This window comes from Delphinus delphis, chromosome 8 (genome assembly GCF_949987515.2).
Source record: "Delphinus delphis chromosome 8, mDelDel1.2, whole genome shotgun sequence".
NCBI lineage: Eukaryota > Metazoa > Chordata > Mammalia > Artiodactyla > Delphinidae > Delphinus > Delphinus delphis.
The window spans coordinates 23,893,417-23,915,931 of NC_082690.1; the positions used below are offsets into that span (position 1 = coordinate 23,893,417).

The 22,515-nt window shown below is 35.9% G+C and overlaps 1 protein-coding gene across 5 annotated transcripts in view; it reads left to right on the top strand.

The window, feature by feature from the left end:
- Positions 1–22,515, top strand: part of RDX (radixin) — a 102,670-nt gene that overhangs the window by 48,354 nt on the left and 31,801 nt on the right. For all 5 annotated transcript variants that reach the window (XM_060017988.1, XM_060017989.1, XM_060017990.1 and 2 more), the window contains exons 9-12: positions 824–987; positions 6,346–6,476; positions 18,396–18,556; positions 20,209–20,301. In XM_060017988.1, coding sequence (XP_059873971.1) covers positions 824–987; positions 6,346–6,476; positions 18,396–18,556; positions 20,209–20,301 — 549 coding nt within the window. The remainder of the gene's footprint in view (positions 1–823; positions 988–6,345; positions 6,477–18,395; positions 18,557–20,208; positions 20,302–22,515) is intronic.

A 22,515-nucleotide genomic window follows, 5' to 3' on the forward strand; every position in this document is an offset into this window, starting at 1 on the left:
GCTATGATACCACTTGAAGAATGGCATTGTTCATTTATTGAATTGCTTCTGAGGAATATTCTCTTTTCATAGTTTAACTTTCCCAATGATGAACTAACATTAAGAATACAAGGTTTTAATCTTTTTACAACATGTAAATTACTAGAGTTTTATTTTAACCGAGATTTAACTATAAGGTAGGTAATATTTATTAGGAGTTTGTTGAAAACAATCAGCATTCCTATTTTACAAAAACATGTTGGTGGCTAGAATTAGTAGAGGTTGCCCTACTCTAAATTAACTTGTTTATAGAGCTTTGCATTATGAACTTTGTATTTTCATAACTTGAAACCTTGAACTTAAGAAATATTTATATTTAAATAGATTTTTTGATTCTTCTAGTGTCAAGTATACTCCAGTATTTTAACTCAGTTATTGGAAAGACAAAGATATGGAGAACATTTCTAGGTTAAAAAGCTTAACAGCCTTGAACAAAGGTCCAGTTTTGAGATTAATGGCAAAAGGCAAAACAAACAAAAAATCCTCCTCTGTGAAGGAACTGATGCTCATAGTTTCTTTGGAGAAGAAAAAAGAATAAATGACATTTAATGCACTGAGATGGTAAGAACATTAGCTTCTCCACAAAACTGGTAGGGAATGAAAAGGTGAGAAACCAGTTATGTGAAAGTATGGCATATACATGAGGAGTGAAGAAATTTTATGATTTCTAAACTATATGGAATATGACATTAGAAGTCATAGCACAGGTTGAAATTTAGTACAGATTATTGTGAGAGTGACTGTCCTTCATGAAGATTTTAAATTTGGGCTCCTTTATGTTTAGGATTTTGTTTTTTATGCACCTCGTCTGAGAATCAATAAGCGGATTTTGGCCTTATGCATGGGAAACCATGAACTATACATGCGAAGAAGGAAGCCTGATACTATTGAGGTACAACAGATGAAGGCTCAGGCTAGGGAGGAGAAACATCAGAAGCAGTTGGAAAGGTATGGAATTTATAGCCTTTCATTTTTAATTGATAGGAATAGGTTATCTAAAATTTAAGAATCCTCATCAGTTTCTTTGACATACTCTAAATTGACATTTTTACATTAGATTCATTGTTATTAAAATTGAATGACAGGGACTTCCCTGGTGGTCCAGTGGTTGGGACTCCCTGCTCCCAATGCAGGGGGCCAGGGTTCGATCCTTGGTTGGGGAACTAGATCCCGCATACTTCAAGGAAATACCCTGTGTGCTGCAACTACCACCCAGCACAGCCAAATAAATAAAATTTAAAAAAAAAATTGAATGGCAGGATGTATTATCACTATCCTCTTTTAAAATGAGTATGTATAATTTTCAAGTTAGAAATCTTTGACAAATATTTCTGAGAAAATGGCTTTTCATGACTCCATAGATGTGCTTTTCTTTTATCGTGCTTGCTTTTTACTGACAGACTTTGGTATGGATGTAGTAGTTTGAAATTTTCAAGTTTGTTTTGCTTGTGATTTGTGTGTCTTAATTTTTCAGGGTAAGAATGTGCTGAGTATTTGCTTTGAAACAGTGTCAGTGACATTGTAGAACTGAAGTGAACAGTTACTATACAGAGCTGAATAACAATAGCACTCCCTACCAATGACACTGATATTTTTAACCATGGTTCACTTAGACTTTTGAAAAAGGTGTTAAATATATTAAATTGAGATTTTTGAAATGTAAAAATACTGAATAAACTCCTTGTCGACCCTGGAACCACATTACTGGGTCCAGCAACATAATTCCTAAATCTGATTCTATATTAATTTAGACTTTATGCTTTATTTGAAAAAATTTAGAGACCAAATTAAAGTTAACCTCTATTGAGGAAATCTTTGGAGAATAACACAATAATCTAAGAATAGAGTAGGTCCTAAAGAAAAAAAACTGATGACCCCTAACCATATATATATTAAAACATATGTCATGTTGACAATAACATGATTTGACTCCAGCAATTCAATTGGCCCTCTGCCAGATATAATTTTGCTACCTATATTTTTAGTGTTTGTATTAGATATATTTTTTTCTTAAATGTTCTGTGTATTTCAGATATTTTAGTAATTCACATTGCTCCCCTCAATTTGTCTGCCTTAGAGAAGTTTACTGCTTCACAAAACATTTTTTATACAGGCATGAAACTTTCCAGTAATTCCTGACCCCACCATTAAAGATGCTAAGTTGGAATGTTACTTTGGGCTCTATCATTTTTCACTGCTCTCATGTAGCTTAGAATCACATTGTAGTTCTAGTCTTACCTACTTTTTAAAATAGTTCTGTATTGGGCTTTACATTCTCTCTTTTCTTATGCAGCATAGCCTTTCCCTCTCTCTCAAAGGCAAAACTTTTTCTTTCTCTCGTTCTCTCTCTCCCTCTCCCCCTCCCCCTCCCCTCCCCCTCTCTTTCTTCCTTGCTTCCCTTCCCGTCCCTCTAAGGTCTCCTATCTGAGTTAAATGAGAAATTATATCTCATACTCATCAAGCCGTAATATGTCCTGACCAATCTGCTTGTCTATGATGTTGATGTATTATTTACATTCTTAACGTAAATATATTTGTTTATTTGTCTTTTGTTTCTCACACATAGAGAGGAGTGTAGTGTAATTAATAAACACCATTTGGTGATGGTGCTATATTTTAGTTACTCTAAGGTCTAGATGAAAGTGGAAGATTTTAAGTTTCTTTTTTTTTTTTTTTTTTTTAAACAGTAACGACCCCATGGTTCCTTTCTTGGATTCCATGAAAGGTTCCAGCATTTCATTAGCAAGCATTTATTGACTGCTTTGTACACAGTAGGAATTCAGTAATTGTTTAATTCATTTGAATGCCTAGAGGATGTTTTTTATTAGTCTAGCCACATAGGGATTGGCAGTGTTTCAGAAATGGCGTTCCAAGTCTTCATTTATTCCCTGCTTTACAGGTCAGAGAGAAATGACAGCTGTGTTTGTGGAAACAATTTTGGTCAAGCCCAATGACAAAGTAGCCAGCAGACATACTTGGGGGAATGCTCAGAGGTATGCTGCCTGTGCTGCTGGAATCTCTTGGGCAAGAACAGTAGCTGGGAAGGGGCAGCAAGAGGCCTCTTTCCCTACAGTACGTTGGCATATGTGGCCATATTCTCTCCCCATAACTCTGATAACTTTTTTTCTTATAGTGAAAATGATCTTATTTTCCATGGGTTATTGGTCCCTGTAGTCTGTGTTCTTAAGTTATTTACATCCAAATTGAATTGAGTTTACAGTTTAGAGCCAGATACCTACATGTCAGTTGTAGGTTAGCTATGGGATATTCTGTGCCATGGCTGGCTGCCTGTATCACTAGGACTCAGCTGGTGTCATGCAAAGAATACAGGCTTTGGAATTAAATAAATCTGGGTGTGAATTCTCTTCTGACACTTGTTGAAAAAGTAACTTCTGACCCACTGTTCTCTTGCCCTTACTATGAAAATAATAGTCCTACTTTCAGGAGTTTTTGTGAGAAATACTAGTGTCAGTATAGAAACATTTAGCAAAGTACCTGATGTTTTTAATAAATAGTAGCAGTAAATAATTCTTAATATTATTAATACATAGTCTGAATAGAAGTTAGTTTGAGAAGTTAGTCTGAATATGTTTTAATCTTCACTTTAAGAAAAATGTAATTGAGGCCATCTGATAGTCTTTAAAAAGTAATATATTTTAAAATACTTTTGGCATATTAGTACAGAGAATTGATAGTTTATTAGTGTGTTCTTTATTTCTTAAAATAGAACAGCTTGGTCAAATGAGTGTTTCCAAATCCAAACTCTAAGTAAAAATATTTACATCTGTGGTTTAGAGTAATCACAAGAGGCTTGCTTCATGGGGAAAGTGGGACTTCATTTTGAGAGTTAGAGACAGGGGTAAGATATTTTCAGAAGATGAAGCTACCCTAAGCAAATGTGTAAAGATAAGGATATGCACGGCATGCCTAGTGGCCTGTGAATGGACCAGTTTGTTCCTCCAACAAGGTTTATGGGAGAAGCAAGCTTTTTCAATTTCATAAAGGAGACAAGACAGGCCTGCAAAAACTAGGTATCACTAAGAAATGTGGAGAGCCAAAGGCATTTGTATTAATTGAATGGGATGTTAGTTGGTGATGGCTGTAGTCAGGTGAGAATTCTTATTAAGATATGAGACACGGGCTTCCCTGGTGGCGCAGTGGTTGAGAGTCCGCCTGCTGATGCAGGGGACGTGGGTTCATGTCCTGGTCCAGGAAGATCCCACATGCCGCGGAGCGGCTGGGCCCGTGAGCCATGGCCACTGAGCCTGCACGTCCAGAGCTTGTGCTCCACAACAGGAGAGGCCACAACAGTGAGAGGCCTGTGTACCGCAAAAAAAAAAAAAAAGATACGAGACACAAGCCTCATAAGAGCGCAGCAGAGTAAACTTTGCAAAATGCTTTAAATATTATAGTCAAGTTAAATATCGGCTATACATTTATTCCCTTTTTCAGTACAAAGACTAAATTTTCCCCCCAACTTGCTTGTTACCTTCTGTCTTATTTCCTGCTTCCATATCTCCTTTACCTCTGTCCTTGAGGATGAACAAATGAAACATCAATAGGGAAAAGCTAAATAACACCAGTGCCTATCTCCAGAAGGGGCCATCTGTGTGCCAGAGCTGTACCTGAAAGGTTCTGAGTTCATGGAATATTATTACAGCCTTTGGTCTTGAGATCTGTTTTGTGGTGTAAGTCCTCATAAAGTGTCTCAGGGCCTCAGGGAGGGAGGGAGGAAGGTAACTAACTGTCTTGGAGAACAGTGGCAACACTGGATTTGATTGAGCAGAGGCTGGGGAATGTTGGGGGTAGGCTATTCAACATCTTAGAGTAGCAGCCTGGCACGGAAAAAAGTAGCTCTTGGCTATACTTAGCAATTCCTTGAAAAGTACTGTGCTCTTGCTTTCACAGACAAGCCTGCCTTTTCAGCTTTCTAAAGAATACAGAAAGGTCAGCAGCCTCTGCGGAGGCCACCAGGCCTTTGCTTTGCTCAAGGAAGTTGGGAAACTCAAACATTTCCTTAAACCTCAAGCTCCCCTGTCTTCTAGAGGGGTGGGGGCTCCCAACTCTTTACCTGTGTATACTCTTACAGGTTGAATAGGATAGGAAGAAAGAGGTGAATGTGCTGCAGAGTGAGTCCAAGTCTTGGCGGCAGAGGGGTGCTTAGTTACTGACTCCTGGCTGTTGAGAAAGTACCTTGTAGAGAATTCTAGAACAGAGGTGGAGCTCCTCTCACATGAATGAACTCCAAGCCCTAGATTATTAAATGCTGTGAGGATTTATTAAAACCAGCTGGAGAGGTATGGTCACCCTTACACTTAAGGGTCTATCTCTTGCCAGCTTGCCACAACTGTACCTGTTTATCCCAAAACTGGGTTGATTCTCTTTTCATGTTGGAGGCGTATAGGTACTAGGAGCTGTAGGAACTTTTAAGTTTAGGTTTATTGAGTAAGGAATTGACAATAAAACTTTGCTGGTAAGCTTATCAGAGACTGCAGGTTGAGAAACTACATGGTTTGGGCCTGAAATTCAGAATTGACATCAAATGGCAGCAATGTCTTTTAGAAATATTTAGGTATATTCACATAAGTGTCAGATGAAGTCATAATCAATTTTTTTTTTTAACGAGAGAAAATTATTCCCATTAAAGTAGACAGTATTATCTGATAATTAACATAGGGTCTCTTATTCATCATTATACTTCTGGCCCTCAACATAGAGTCCGACCCACAGTAGGCCCTTGGTAGATGTTTGATGAGTGAATTTGGCTATATTTAGGTATGTACTGTCATTCTAAGGAATTTGTCAAAGGAGATTAAACTGGTTTGTCATCTTGTATCTAAGCATAAGTTGGTACTACCTTAGAAATTAAACTTCTATTAATTAATTGTTAATGGTTGAAAATTGTTGCCCTCCCAGGTTATTTTGCTGTTTAAAGTGAAACAGCCTTGTTTACTCCCTTCAAGCCTTTGTTACTTCCCCCAGTGGAGGGCTCCTGCTAATCTAAAGAAGGCATGTCCTTGGGTATAGCAGCTGTGCAGTTAACTCCTTTTGTGCTGACATGTAATTTACTGTCAAGAGTTCATTTTAAACAGTCATTGACTAAACTTTTTGCAACCTCACAATTGTGTATGTAACAGTGTAGTCCTATATTCTTAACTATATGAGTTTTGAACAAATCTGAGTATAATGAGGACTGTTAAAATATTTATGCTGTAGTTTCTTAGTTGATTCACAGCTAGTACTTAGGCTTCATATGAATATTTGCATATATTAATTTGTAAAAGCACAATTGTAATTCTTTTTAAGGGCGCAATTAGAGAATGAAAAGAAGAAAAGAGAAATAGCAGAAAAGGAAAAGGAAAGAATAGAACGTGAAAAGGAAGAGCTAATGGAACGTCTGAGGCAAATTGAAGAACAGACATTGAAAGCCCAGAAAGGTAAAAGTTTCTTTTTGACACTGGATTCAAAATTGTTGCTCTGTCATCAGCTAATAGTATTTCTTACTACTGTTAAATCTTATTTGTCTTATCTAGAATAATTACATTTAATTGCCAATTTAATACTTGGTGGAATTACATCATAAACACGTTTAAGGCACATTCAACTATACAAGGCTCATATATTCTTTGTCTTTCATTTACTTAAGCACTCAAATATTTTTATGTGTACCCTTATATATTATGAATGCCTGTATGTAGTAATTTATTCCTATCACTATTCAGGGTTCCATAAACAAAAACACGTTTTCAATACTCTCTGGTACTTAAACAAAAGCATTTTATGGATATGTAAGAACTTCAAGGCATCTAGGTAATTAAAGGCATTTTAAGCTATTCTGACTATTTAAACTCTTCTGGAACTGTCTCTAAATTTAATTTCAGTATATTAAAAATAATGCACAACACATAGTAGAAGTGTTTTGTTTGTTTGTTTTCGGTAACATGTTTGGAAGAACCTATGACCTAGGCAGTAGGTAACCAAAATGCTACAGTGTATATATAGAAAGGATACATTGGATTTAGAGAGTGTGGTTTATATAAAGGAACTCTAGAATATACTAATTTCAAACAAGAAATAGTGGGGAGAACAAAAGAAAAAAGATATTGAGTAAAATAGGATGTTATGTTCCTTCCTAAGCAGTAAGATCTAGGGGATAACATGAAAATCTACATTATTTATAAAATTAAATTAATACCTGCTTTTCTGACAACTAGTAGGACCAGCCATTCACTTCTGTTGGAAATAGCTAATGATCTTAGTTAAGGTTTATTTTCATTCCTTACATTAGCCTACCGTGGTGGGGAGATGCTGTTGAGCAGTGGGTAGAATAACTTGCAGATGGGTGGCTAGCGGAGGAAGTCACAAAGACTGTTATAAGTCCACAAACTGATCATTCCAATTGCAAGATGATTGGAAATAATATTTCTAAGAGAAGAAATAGAAAAAAAAAAAACCCTGGATTTTATTCTGACTCATTAGAAGCCTCATTTCTCAGAGCTAGAAAAGACCTAGAAAGTATTTAGCTTAAAGCCCAGAGGTAGTAGAGACTTATTTGCAGACCATAACACAAGGGTAGAACTTGTTTCCTGAATTCCAACTTGATGCTGTTTCTCCCACTCTAGGTGCTTTTTCATCAGTTAAAAAAGCAGACATTTGTGATGCGCCTACTTTGTGCTGTGTTTTCGAAAGACAGATACATAGCATGCGTGGGAGTGAAGCCTGTGTGGTTGACAGAAATGAGATGTATACATTAAAAATATTAATAAAGTGAGGTAACATGTGCTAAGCACCATGTGAAGAGTACGAGCAATACTCTTAGAGGAAGAATAGTGTAAAAAAAAAAAAAATCTGGAGTATACTAAAGTGTGTTTTTTAAAAAAGGAAAGTTTAGGGCTTCCCTGGTGGCGCAGTGGTTAAGAATCCGCCTGCCAATGCAGGGGACACGGGTTCGAGCCCTGGTCCAGGAAGATCCCGCATGCCACGGAGCAACTAAGCCCGTGTACCACAACTCCTGAGCCCGTGCTCTAGAGCCCGTGAGCCACAACTACTGAGCCTGCGTGCCGCAGCTACTGAAGCCCACGTACCTAGAGCCCGTGCTCTGCAACAAGAGAAGCCACCGCAGTGAGAAGCCCGCACACTGCAACGAAGAGTAGCCCCCCGCTCAACGCAGCTAGAGAAAGCCCGTGAGTAGCAACGAAGACCAAATGCGGCCAAAAATAAATAAATAAAATAATTTTTTTTAAAAAAAGGAAAGTTTAAAGAAATGTATGATAGTGCTCTGATTTTAAAGAGAAGATTGAAGGATAGTACTTTTTCATTTACATAATACATTTTCTTAGAGAATAGCTATTTACTAAATCTTTCAATCTTATTTATTTAGGATGTATAATAAAAATATTAATGATTTACATACAGAAAAGTACTCAAGTAAAGAAGCACCAAAAAATATAAGGAAGATAAAACATAAGAAAGAATATAGAGCATGCCTGTCAAGACAGTTTCAAATCAGTCATCCTAAGGCAAAGGACATCCAGTTTGTTTTGTTTTGTTTTTCTAATAATACAGCTTTTCCAGGCTGTCCTAAACTCTGCATGGTTGTCTTGTAATTTATGCTAAATTCTCATTCAAATGCAGTAACTCTGGTCATATCTAAATCATGATATTTAGTAGATAAACCCATAAGTTTTTGTGAAAAGAAACTTCCATACTTCATTATTGTCATTTTCTTGAAAAAAATTTTATTGAAGTCATTATTTGAAATGTCATAAATCATTAAATACAACCATTCTGACATTTTGCATTGCCATAATTCATCATTGTTAAATTATTTAGCTTCCTTTATCATTCTTTTAACCATCTTTAAGATATATTGGTGACTATATTTGAGATACAATACAGCCAAACTTGCATTTAGTCACTATTGCAACAAATATCAAAGTGAATTTCCACCTTCACAAAGACAAACCACAGGAAAGAGTTGGGGGTATAGTGATTTCATTCATTCTGGATACTTGTTAAACTCCTAGTACTTAATAAGTACACCCAGTACTGCTCTAGGCATTGTTCTAGGTATTGGGGATATAGTATTGAACAGATAAGTTTCCTACTCTCATGTAGCTTACAGTTTATTGAGGAAAGACAGAGTAATAAAATTAACAGATAATAAAAATCATCTTATGTAGTTCGAAGTGCTGTGAAGGAGATAAACAGGATAATGTGATAAAAGTAGTAATAGTAAGTAGGAGGGGTTTAGGTATGCATTGTTTACAAATAGGAGCCAAGCTTTAATTCTGTCATTAACTTATGACCATAAGCAAGTCATTTTAGCCTCTAGATTTCCTTATGTTCCTAATTTCTAAAATGGAGGTAAATAATCCCTAATTTAGCTTTTTGAGATTTTTTGATATTTAAAGTTATATTAAAGTTTTTTGTTGTTGAAATTTTTTCATAGGTATAATAATGTGCATACCTCTTAGGTGTAAGGCTCAATGAATTTTTACAAAGTGAATTTATTTTTGTAACTACCCAGAACAGGATAGAGAACATTACCTGCCCTCAGGGAACCCCACCTTGTGTCCCTTTGCAGTCATTTTTTCACCCCAGATGTATATCATTCTGATTTATATCATCATGAGGTTTAGTCTTACCTTTTTTTCTAATAGCTCTGTTGAGATATAACTTACATACCACACAGCCATTTGAAGTGTACAATTTAATAGCTTTTAGTATGTTTGCATAGTTGTGCAGCCTCCATCACAGTTTTAGAACAATTTCATCACCCCAGAAAGAAGTCCCATACCTGTTAGCAGTCGCTCCCAGTTATTCCCAATTCTCCCTCCCTCAGCCTTAGGCAGCTACTAATTTACTTTTTATCTCTATAGACTTGCCTTCTGGACATTTCATGTGAATGCAGTCATGCAAAATGTGATCTGTTGTGACTTGCGCTGAGCATAATGTTTTCAGGGTCCATCACGTTTTAGCATGTATCAAGGACTTTATGCGTATAATGCTACATTTTACTTTTTCATCAGTTGTTTCCACTGTTTGGCCATTGTGAATATGCTGCTATGAACATTTGTGTACAAGTTATTGTGTATCTGTACGTTTTCATTTCTTTTGGGTATAAGCCTGGGAGTGGAATTGCTGGGTCATATGTTTAACTTTTTGAGGACATATGCATCTGATTTCTAAAACAATTATATGTCATTTAACATTCATACCAGCAAGGCATGTTTTCTCCACATCCTCACCAACACTTGTTAATCTTTATCTTTTGGATTATAGTCATGATAATGGGTGCGAAGTGGTATCTCATTGTGGTTTTGATTTGCATTTTCCTAATGGCTAATGATGTTGAGTATCTTTCCATATCCTTATTGGCCATTTACATATCTTCTTTGGAAAAATGTATTTTCAAATTTTCTGCCTATTTTTCAATCATGTTTTTTTTTGTTGTTGACGTATAAGAGTTTTTTTTAATATTTGTGTGTAAATCCCTTATCATATATCAGATATATGATATGCAAGTATTTTCCCCTGTTCCATGGGTAATCTTTTCACTTTGTTGATGGTGTTAAATTTGGTTTTAAATTTGGATGAAGTCCAATTTATTTATTTATTTATTTTGGCTTTTATTGCTTGTGCTTTCAGTGTAATGCCTTAGAATCATCTTGCCTATGTTTGAACTACATAGAAATGAATTCATGTGTACTTTTGGCTTCTTTTTGCTCAAACTTATGCAGGTAGCTGTAGTTTGTTTTTTCACATTGTTGTGTAATATTCTATTGCATGTATTTACCTCAGTTTATGCATTCTACTGGTGATGGACATTTGTAATATTTCAAGTTTGGGGCTGTTATAAAATAAGGCTGCTATGAGCATTCTTGAACATAGCACTTGGTGTACATACCTACTAGTTTGTGGGATGTACACATCTAGGAGTGGAATTTAGGGATCACAGCTGTATAGAGCTATAGTAGATACAGCCACCAGTTTCCCAAAGTGGTTGTATCAAATTTCATTCGTACCACTGCTCTACATCTTCATCATTATATTCACCACTCATTATCAGGGTTTCTTTTTTGTTTTGTTTGTTTAGCCATTCTGGTGAATACAATGAGTACAGTGCATTTTCTTGATGACTGATGATTTTGAGCACCTTAGCAAATGCTTATAGCTGTCTGTGAAGTGCCTTTTCACTTATTTTGCCCATTCAAAAAAAAAATTGGATTTTCTTCTTTTTCTTATTGATCTGTAGTAGTTCTTTACATGTATTGTAAAAACATCTCTCCGTGGTTTACCTTTTTACTCTCTTAATGGTGTCATTTAATGAAAAGACAGTCTTAACTTTAATCTCCATTTATCACTCTTTTTCCTTATGGTTGTGAATGTATTATTGTTTACTACCTCCTAGAAACTTTGTTTTACCTTTCACATTTAGGTCCACAGTCCATATGTAAGTGATTTTTATAAGAGTCAAGGTTTGTTTTTTCCCGTACGTATTTCTAACTGACCCAGGCCCATTTATTGCAAAGACTTTGTACCATACATAGCATCACCTTTGTCACAAATCCAGAAGTCTATATGTATGCATCTGTTTCTAGACTCTTTTCTGTTCCACTTATCTATTTGTCTATCCTATTGCCAATGCCACAGTGTTCAGTTACTAGTTGTACCTAAAAAGATTTTTAACTGATGTGTCATAAATAAGTCATAGGTATATAATAAAATGGTAGGAAGCATGTTTCAAAGACAAGGCAACTCTTGGGCTCCCATGTTACTTAACTTTATCTTTTATCTTTTATGGTATTAGTTGTTAATTGTTACACATTATATATTTTCATAAATTATAATCCTGAAATTGAGAAAAGGAAAATAATTACTTGAAAAAGTTAATACAGAGAGCCATTTAGTTTATAACAGGACAAACTAAGTCTCCAGAAGAGTTTAATATCTGCCAAGACTGGACTTCTCCATTTAAGTCAACGGACTGAATATTCTGCATATTTCACAGAATAAACCCTCTCCTCCCATGGTATTGCTAGGTGATACACCTCCTGGATCATCCCTGGGTTGGTAGTTTTCTCTTTGTTTGCTGTATTAACTATACTTTTCCTTTCTTCCCATCTCTGGTAGCTTCCTTTTCTACTTATTCACAATCCTTTTCTTAATAGAGAGCTCCTGGAGAGGAAGTTCTGGGGATGGAAAATCCAGGAGAGGAAGATCAGCTGTTGAAATGTCTTTGCTGCAAACCTCTATGGATTGAGGATGTGATAACAGTTTCTCAATGTGATGACAAGCTCTGTAACTCTGATTTATCTTCTAAGTTGGCATTTATAATACAGCTTTTCTGTTGGGTTTCCCACCGCTGCCCAAGTCTGGTCTTTTCAGATTTTCTTCCTTTAAGCTTTCATTCTCAGCCACAGGAGGAGCTTCACATGCTCTTCACATTTGCAGTATTGCTGTTTATTTGGTGGTTAGAAATGTTTTATCTTTTTTGAGGTGGGGAGGGGGCTTTTTTTTTTTTTTTCCTTCAATGCATGATTCTAGTGCACTGGCTTACTGTTTTGCTAAAATAAAATTAGTAGTGTATTTGGGTCCCTGTCAAAGAGCTCCTGAATTTTTAGCTGGTTTTTCTTTATAGAGGGCCTGTGGATTGTGAACCTAAATGTTAAAGGTAGAAAGAAGTTTCTAGAAGGTAGTAAAGGAGAGAATGTGTTCATAACCATAAGGAAAAGATTGATAAATTGAACTTTTATAATTATAAAGGGGACTCTGGCCCTTGGCATCTCTGCAGAGGGTTTGAAGGACCCCTGAACATCTGTTTCTACGTTATTGTAAGTGTTCCTCTGGCCGTTGATTCTTTCCCTATGCTTTGCTTTTTTTCCACCTCTCCTAGATGAGCAGTGTCAATCATAGTTATTTTAATGACCTTGCTTGCAAACTCCAATGTCTGGATAATCTATGGGCCTATTCTATAGTCTGTTTTCCCTTTTAGGGGTGGGGGGAGGGGGTCAGGGGCTCATTTGGTCCTGTCTGGTATACCTGGTAATTTTGATTGAATGCCCAACATTGTATATGAAAAGTTATAGAGACTTTGGATGGTGTTATTTTCCTTTAGAGAGGATTTAATTTGCTTTTGATGGTCAGAATATGTGCAGATCACCTGGATAGAGTTGAGCTGGGTTTCAGGCTTTGTTAACGATGGTCTCTTTCTGGTTTTCCCATTGCTAGTCTAGCCCTTCGGGGGTGTCATCTGGAAGACTGCATATTTACTGGGGCCCTTCTGTCTTAGAGGACCTTGAACTCCAACCTTTGACTCCCAAGCTGCAAGAGAGTGTTAATCTCTCTGGTCACCTCTTTACCCTCTTACAGCTGCTTTTTGCTTGTTTCCGTATGTGTGCATTTTAGGAGTTGGCAAATGTCTTGAGGGGAAATACACATAGATTTTGAGACTTTTCTGTTTACTCCTTTTCAGGATCTTGTCCTTTCAAGCCTTGGATGCTTTGGCAGCCCCAAAGTCTAAATCTCTGTCTTCTTAGCCTGATAGAATACTACAGGCTCTGCCTCTATTCCACTCTCCTGGGAATATTATATACCTGTTTTTTTTGCATATAAAATAAGCAAATACATGATATACACACAAAGATATGTTTTTCTTTCCACTTCTTTCTCTTTTTTTTGTTGGCAGTAATCTCAGATTTTATTCAAAAGCAAGACCACCCACCCCAATTACTCTGGTTATCCCTTCATAATGAACGTATCCTACATTTACAAAATTTTTCCTTGTGTCTACTTCAGTGAATTTAAAAATTAATTTATTGTTTCAATTATTTTCTAATTGTTTGGCTGTGGAAAATTGGCATATTAGATTGTACTGCCTGGAACAGCAACCAGAAGATCTCCTATAAACTTGTTAGAAAAGTAAATTCTCTGGCTCCATCCCACATCTATTGAATCAGAACCTGTAGGGGTGGTACCCAACAATCTAGTTTAACAAGTCATCCAGGAGATTCTGATAGAAACCATTTGAGAAACACTGGCATATGAGAAACATGTGCTATTTACTTAATGGACAGGCAGACATGGAAGTGAGGGAATATATCAAATAAGAAAATAAGCAGTGGCCCAAGTGCTTTGACTCTAAATGGGTACAGAATAAGAATAGCCATGAATGAGACTCATAAACTGGTTCTATTCAGATACGTATGAACTGCCCCTCTCTTCTGCTTGATTTCCATGGGCTTACGTTAGTGTAAAACCCCAAGAACATTTGTCTTGGGCAGATCTGTAAATTCTTCAGCATATGGACACTATAGAGAAAGAAGTAGGATTGACCATTTCCTAATCATCTCCCAGGCTGCATTACCCAATACGCAGTCTGTCTACGCACGTGTTTCTGTCATCTGCCAAGCAGGGGCAGAAAAAAAAGTAATATATAAATATATTTATGTAAATAAGTACATTTATATAAATATAGATTTTTATATAAATAAATATGTATAATACATATTTTTAAAATCTTCATTTTGAGTAATGTTTTTTAAAAGTACCAAAATGGTCATTAGAAAAAGCAAAACATTTTTGGCCTTCCTTATATCTTTTTATGACTTTGTATTGTTTTTAGTTTGATTGCTGGGACTAAGGCACTAGATATAATTTTTCAATGCCTGAGGCCTTACAGGGTTTTAATCTGTCTCAGAATTCTCCACTTCCACTTCTTTCTTAAACAAAAGGTACATATATCCTTTTGCACCTTGCTGTTTTCAGTTACCATTGCTTAGATGTAGTACAGGTATTCTAAAATTGCTTTTTCAGTAAGTAATTTGTAATCATATTCTTAATTCTGTGATTTCTAAGAATTTTGATAATAGAACTTTTATTTGCTTTTTTTTTTTTTTTAATAGTATTAGTTCTTTTCCCAGGGTAAAAATAAACTATTGCCCTAGACTGGAAAGAGGAAGAAAAAAATCTATAATCTTCTGAGATATTTTTTTATTATTATTATTTTTTACTAATACTGTTACAATTTTTATAGCTTCCAATCTTTGCCCTTGGGGGTGACGTAAGAGTTGATTTGGCTTGCCAAGTCTTAGACCTGTCAAAATCAAGTGATGCTTGTGTTCAAACCTGATTGAGAAAGGGAAGCTTTCACAAATTTTATTAGCTTGAACTTAGAATAACTTCCCTGGTCTACACTTAATTAACTTCCATAACCATCTACATCAATATACTGTGTACTGTTAATGAGAGAAACAATTTATTCTTGTAACCTTTCACCTTTGTCCTGAAAGAGCTGAGATTCTAAAAGAAGCCAGATTTCCTTCGTACTCTCTTCTCACATGCCAGACCTCAAAAATTGTAGGTTCTTGCTTTTTTTGACCCAGATAGGCAAAACATTGATACTATTCACATTTCTCATCTAATCCTTCTCCTCAAGGGCTTCTAACTGGATCCAAGGTCTGGAGGGATGTTTGTTTCATAGAAATATATATATATTTTTTGGCCATGCCACGGACCTTGAGGGGTCTTAGTTCCGTCTCAGTTCCCCTGACCAGGGATTCAACCCAAGGCCACAGCAGTGAAAGTCCTGAGTTCTAACCACGGGACCTCCAGGGAACTCCTGAAATATTCTAATTTGTGGGTTCACAAACTTTTTCTTAAAAGGCTGGATAGTAAATATTTCAGGCTTTGCAGGCTACATGGTCTGTTACAGCTATCAACTCTCCCATTGCAGCATGAAAGCAGTCATGTGCAAAACCTAAACAAATGAGATTGTGTTCCAGTAAAACTTTTATTTACAAAAATACGGCATTGGGTTGGGTTTGGTCACTGAGCCATAGTTTGCCAATCATAGTTAACTGGAGAGGAAAGAAAGAGATCATTGTGGGATATATGGCACTTCAAAACCTTCCTTTCTAGACTAGAGACTAGAGTAGATTTGAAGCTTTCAGTACATTTTCAACATTAAAAAAAATTAGAGTTTTGTGTAATTCTTAATATACCACAAAACAACCATTGCTCCGTCTACTATTCCTCAAATTAATACTTAGTACAAAAAAACTGTTAGAAAATAAAGAGTATTTTGAAATTTAACTTTGTAACCCAGGCTTATTTTTCTTTATTGCCTCATAGTACAGAAAGAATTTTTATTATGAGAGAAAATAAGGCGTTTTCATTTGTAAACTTTTCTTATTATTTGCTTGCTTGTTTAGAAGGAGGATACAGCTGTGAACTCTGTGAGCTTTATTTTATGTATTAGTCAGCCAGATGGAAAGAATGATCATTAAAAAAGTTAGATGGGCTAGCTCTGATGTCCAAGTTTTAGAAGACATATACTAAAATGAATAATCCTAGAATTTAGCTTCAGTAACATCCTTCATTATACACTTTTCATCTTTATAGCCAAAGAGTCGCGTAGAAGTTTACATTTTATCATCAAGTCATTTTTCTTCCCAGTCTTCTCAAAACCTCCCAAGTCTTAACTGCAGTTACTTAAATTAGTTCTGACCAAGAACAACAAAATGAAGAACAGTAAGGTGACTTGTACGTTACAGTTAGCTTTCAAATCTTTTGACATAACAAATTTTCAGTTTTTCCTTTTTTCTAAAGTATACAGAAAGGGAGAGTCATTCTTTGTAGGACATTGCACCCATCTTAATAGATGACATTCTCTTGTCTTCTGTCACAAATGTCCTTGCTATTGAACAAAGATTGTCAGAATAATACTTAAAATTAGTACTTTCAAATTGATTTCAAATCTTTTGGCTTTGTGCTAGTAATATTTTCCTTTCTCAACTCATTAGAATAAGAAAAGAGAATTAACTTTATGATCTGTACATTTATGGATTAAAATTCACCTCATTTATCTCCAAATATTACTTACTTGTCTTCATGCTTGAGGAATGGATATGTACTAATAACTCAAAATTTTCAGTAATTCATATAATTCACATCAAAATTCCTATTTGAGTCAGTAAGTATTAAGTCTTAATGTCTTGGGTTTACTTATCTAATACTTAGTTTAGGTAAGTAAAAACTTATTTAAGTTTTAAAGTGTGTTATTTTATAGACTTTTGAAACAGATGGCAGTTTGTTTATGTCAAAACTTCAGAGAGGTTTTTTAAAAAATTTTCATTGGTGTATAGTTGATTTACAATGTTGTATTAGTTTCAGGTGTTCAGCAAAGCAAATCAGTTATACATATACATATATCCCCTTTTTTTTTAAGATTCTTTTCCCATATAGGCCATTACAGAGTATTGAGTAGAGGTCCCTGTGCTATACAGCAGGTTCTTATTAGTTATCGATTTAATATATAGTATTGTGTATGTGTCAGCCCCAATCTCCCAGTTTATCCCTTCTCCTCGCCCCCCCCAAATACCCTGGTAAACATAAGTTTGTTTTCTACATCTGTGACTCTGCTTCTGTTTTGTAAATAAGTTCATTTGTACCTTTTTTTAGATTCCACATATAAGCAATATCATATGATATTTGTCTTTCTCTGTCTGACTTACTTCACTCAGTTGCTGCAAATGGCGTTATTTTGTTCTCTTTTATGGCTGAGTATATAGGTACCATTGTATATTCCATTGTATATAGGTATCACATCTTTACCATTCATCTGTCAATGGACACTTAGGTTGCTTCCATGTCCTGGCTGTTGTAAATAGTGCTGCAGTGAACATTAGGGTAATGTATCTTTTTGAATTATGGTTTTCTTTGGGTATATCCCCAGGAGTGGGATTGCTGGGTCATATAGTAGTTCTATTTTTAGTTTTTTAAGGAACCTCCATACTGTTCCCCTTAGTGGCTGTACCAACTTACAGTCCCACCAGCAGTGTAGGAGGGTTCCCTTTTGGAGAGTTTTGGGGGTTTTTTGGCGATACGCGGGCTTCTCACTGTTGTAGCCTCTCCCGTTGCGGAGCACAGGCTCCAGACGCGGAGGCTCAGCGGCCATGGCTCACGGGCCCAGCCGCTCCGCGGCATGTGGGATCTTCCTGGATCGGGGCACAAACCTGTGTCCCCTGAATCGGCAGGCGGACTCTCAACCACTGCACCACCAGGGAAGCCCATGGAGGGTATTTTTTTAAAAATAAAATAAAGGATGTGCTTCTAGCTTTATGACATAACTTGAATTACAGAGAATTTTCATTTCTTTGCATTTTTGAATTGTGTAATAGAGTTTTAAAAGTTATTAGGTTTTTGCCAAGTTAAAAACGAGGTAATGTTCATTTGCATATGTGCTAATTTTAAGAAACTGTACAGATTAGATTCCTTGCTACTATTTTGACTTCTTTTGATAATGAGAAAATTAGAATTAATCATTGTTTTGGGGGGATACATATATTTGACAGAACTAGAAGAACAGACTCGAAAAGCTCTAGAACTGGACCAGGAACGAAAACGAGCAAAAGAAGAAGCAGAAAGGCTTGAAAAGGAGCGTCAAGCTGCTGAAGAGGCCAAATCTGCTATAGCAAAACAGGCGGCCGACCAGATGAAGAATCAGGAGCAGCTGGTAGGGAACCTGGGTTCTGTTAGGGGAAAAGAAAAATTCAGACAAAAGCATGGACGAAATCGGTTCCGCAATTTCAGAGTGTTTATTCTCTGAGCACAAAGGTGTTGGTTAATTACGTTTTCAAATCCCCTCACTGTGGTATGTGTGCACTCACTGCAAGGAACTTGTATCTTTTTATTCGAATGTATTTTAAAGCAGTAAGTAGAATAACAAAGAATTATGAAAACCATAGACCACATGGACCATTTTCTGTATTCAGAGGAATACCCATCATGACAAATGAAATACCAGTGTAAAAATAGACAATTTGGAGGTTGCAGTATTTAGTACAGTAAATAAATGATCAGTATTGTGCAGCCACTACCAAAAGTGTGTTGTAATAGATCCAAAATCAACAGTAAAATTTTGTTTGCTAATGAGTGCCAATAAAATAAGTTCAAATAATGGAAACTTAAAAAAACACCTTTGTAAAATTAAGTATATTATACCTTCTGGAAAGCAAACCAAAGAGACAAGTGTGGAAATAACGAAGTGTGGAAATAAGCCTAAAATGATTATTTCTTCTTTTAAAAGGAAACCTAAAAATAAAACCATAAAAGATACATGGAGCCTGTTGCTAACAAAAGATTCTGATTTGCTTAGATTTTGTTTAAGCCACTGGCATGTTTTGCTTTAGATAAGTTGACAATTACATATATTCTAAACCCTATAAGATAACCGTAGGCTAACTATAAGATAGATCATAATTGATTGGGGTTTTTTGTGTATTTAGTGGACTTGCAAATAATGAGGAGTAGGCATGACACCTAGAAGATTTGGGATTTAAATATTGGTTTAGGCATTTACTTGCTATGTGTCTTTGGGTCTTTCTGAGCCTCAGATCGCTCCCTTTGAAAAAAGGAATAATACCACCTAATAGTATTGTTGGGGAATTAAGAAAGTGCTGTTTAAATTATAAAGTGTTATGTAAATAGAATTCTTTTTCCTTCTGTAGGCTTTAACAGATAGTTTATTTTATTTTATTTTATTTTTTGCGTGGTACGCGGGCCTCTCACTGTTGTGGCCTCTCCCGTTGCGGAGCACAGACTCCGGACGCGCAGGCTCAGCGGCCATGGCTCACAGGCCCAGCTGCTCCGCGGCATGTGGGATCTTCCCGGACTGGGGCACGAACCCGTGTCCCCTGCATCGGCAGGCGGACTCTCAACCACTGCGCCACCAGGGAAGCCCCTAAGAGATAGTTTATTGATGAAAGTTTAAAAATAGCTCCTAGGTTCCTGCTATGAAAACAGGAATAACTACGTGTATATAGAATAATAAAATTTTTTTCACTTTGTCTCATTAGCTCATTATACCTAGTACAAGTAAGATATTTATGCTCTTAAAGAAATAGTTCCTTTTTTTAAACAGAAGACTGTCTATGAAAAACATATAACACAGTCCGTGTGGGAATTCCCTGGCAGTCCAGTGGTTAGGACTCTGAGCTTCCACTGCAGGGGGCACAGGTTTGATCCCTGGTCGGGGAAGTAAGATCTCAGAAGCTGCATGGCATGACCAAAAAAACCAGTCCATGTACATTAAAGCTTTTTTGACTTAATATAAATGACTGAAAATATATTACTTTTTAGTATTTGTAATTGTTTTGTTTATTTTAGGCAGCAGAACTTGCCGAATTCACTGCCAAGATTGCACTTCTAGAAGAAGCCAAGAAAAAAAAGGAGGAGGAAGCTACTGAGTGGCAACACAAAGTAATCATTTGTTCATCACTATAAATTATTGAACCATCTATTTTGTACCCAGCCATATGTGGAAATTATAGAGATAAATATAAGTTGCTGTCATGATTTAGAGGGGGAGAGGTACCTCTGTATGAATGTGTATGTACTGTAGTAAATACTAATCTAGTGATAATAAGCTAAGTACTTTGGGAACACAGAAGAAATATTTAATTTCTGAGGGAATGAGGCAGGTGTTGGGGAAAAACCCTTATAAATTTAAGCCGGCTCTTGAATAATACATTCAATTTGGGGGTAGAAAAGATGGAGACTGAAGAGGAAGTCATTCCAGATTGAGGGAATTGAATGAGCATAAGAAGTATAAAAGCACATGACAGATTTGAGGTCAACTAGTAAGTGAGCAAAACTTAGGGTCTGTTTTCAGAAATTTTGAGAGTTGTGGCTAGAAAGTTAGAGAGGGAATTAAGTTGTGAAAGGCTTTAAATAAATGCCCTGCTAAGGCAAGATGCTGAGAAATATCTGTAGACGTTGGGCTCTGAAGATTTCAAAACAGGATTGTAACATGATCAAGCATGGTTTTATAAAAACAGCTTAGTAATCAGCATGAAGGATGGATTGGGATAGTGGGCAGGATTACTTAAGAGCTAATGACTCACACTAAGGATGTGGCATTGAGAAAAAAGAGAAACAGGAATTATTGAAGGACATTTTGTGGTAGACTCAAAGGGGCATGGCAACCAAATGATTGGATGTAAAGTTGAATTAGAAGAATGCAATGAAGATGATACTGAGATTTCTGAGTTCCTAAGTAGATGAAACCACTGTTGTCTGAAATGGCATAAAAGTGAAAAATTAGGCTTTATTTGGAGGGGTAGGGAATATAAGATAATGAGAATTTAATTCAAACTTTAATGTTAACTCTTAAATGGAACTATAATAATAACAATTTTTTACACTCAAAGGTATATAGTTCTCTGATTTTTCTCCGACAAAATGTACTTATTACAGAAAGCAGTTTTGTTTCCCTCTTAAATTTTCTTTGTAGCACTTCGGATTTCATAGGGAAGTTTTTGGTATTGAGAGTTATGTATATATGTATATGTCAATGGAACTCTACAAAAAGAAAAACACTTAACTTTTTTGTTAACACTACTTTCTTTATTAGAATTGTATAGCTCCCTTTTAGGGATGATTTATGAACGTCAGGGACACATAAACTTATAAAAATAACATATCACAGAGGCACATCCTGTGAATTGTAGAAATTAGAAAATGCATGCAAAAGAAAAATCACATTCTTGCTAACTGGGATCACTATTTTAACACTGTAGTGCATATCCTTCCAGGATCTTTTCCTATTTGCATATGTGTATACATACACATTTATATGTCCAGAGTGAGATCATACTGTACATATTGTTCTGTTTTAGTCAGTTTTCATCTCATCTAATATTAGACTATATTCAAAATTTTTTCATTTAGATATAATTGACATATAATGTATTTTTAGGTGTACAGCATGATGATTCAATATTTGTATCTATTGTGAAGCGATCATCACAGTAAGTGTAGTTAACATCCATCTCCATATATAGCTACAGAAATTTTTTTCTTGTTATGTAAACTTTTCAGATTTACTTTCTTAGCAACTTTGAAATATAGAATATAGTATTATTAACTGTAGTCCGTATGCTGTACATTATGTCCCCATGACTCATTTATTTTATAGCTGGGAGTTTGTACTTTTTAACTCCCTTCTCCAATTCCTCTTCCATTTATGCCTCTGGTAACCATCAGTCTGTTCTCTGTATCCATAAGCTCATTTTTTTTGTTTGTTTGGTTGGTTGGTTGGTTGATTTTTAGATTCTATATATAAGCGAGATCATATGGTAATTTGTCTTTCTCTGTCTGACTTATTTCACTTGGCATGATACCCTCAAGGTCCATCCATGTTGTTGCAAATGGCAAGATTTCCTGGGACTTCTCTGGTGGTCCAGTGGTTAAGACTTCGCCTTCCAATGCAGGAGGTGCAGATTCAATCCCTGGTTGGGGAGCTAAGGTCCCGCATGCCTTGGGGCCAGAAAACTAAAACATAAAAAAGCAGAGGCAATATTGTAGTAACATATTCAATAAAGACTTTAAAAATGGTCCACATCAAAAAAAAAATCTTTAAAAAAATTCCTTTTTTATAGTGGAATAGTATTTTACTATATATTAATATTTATA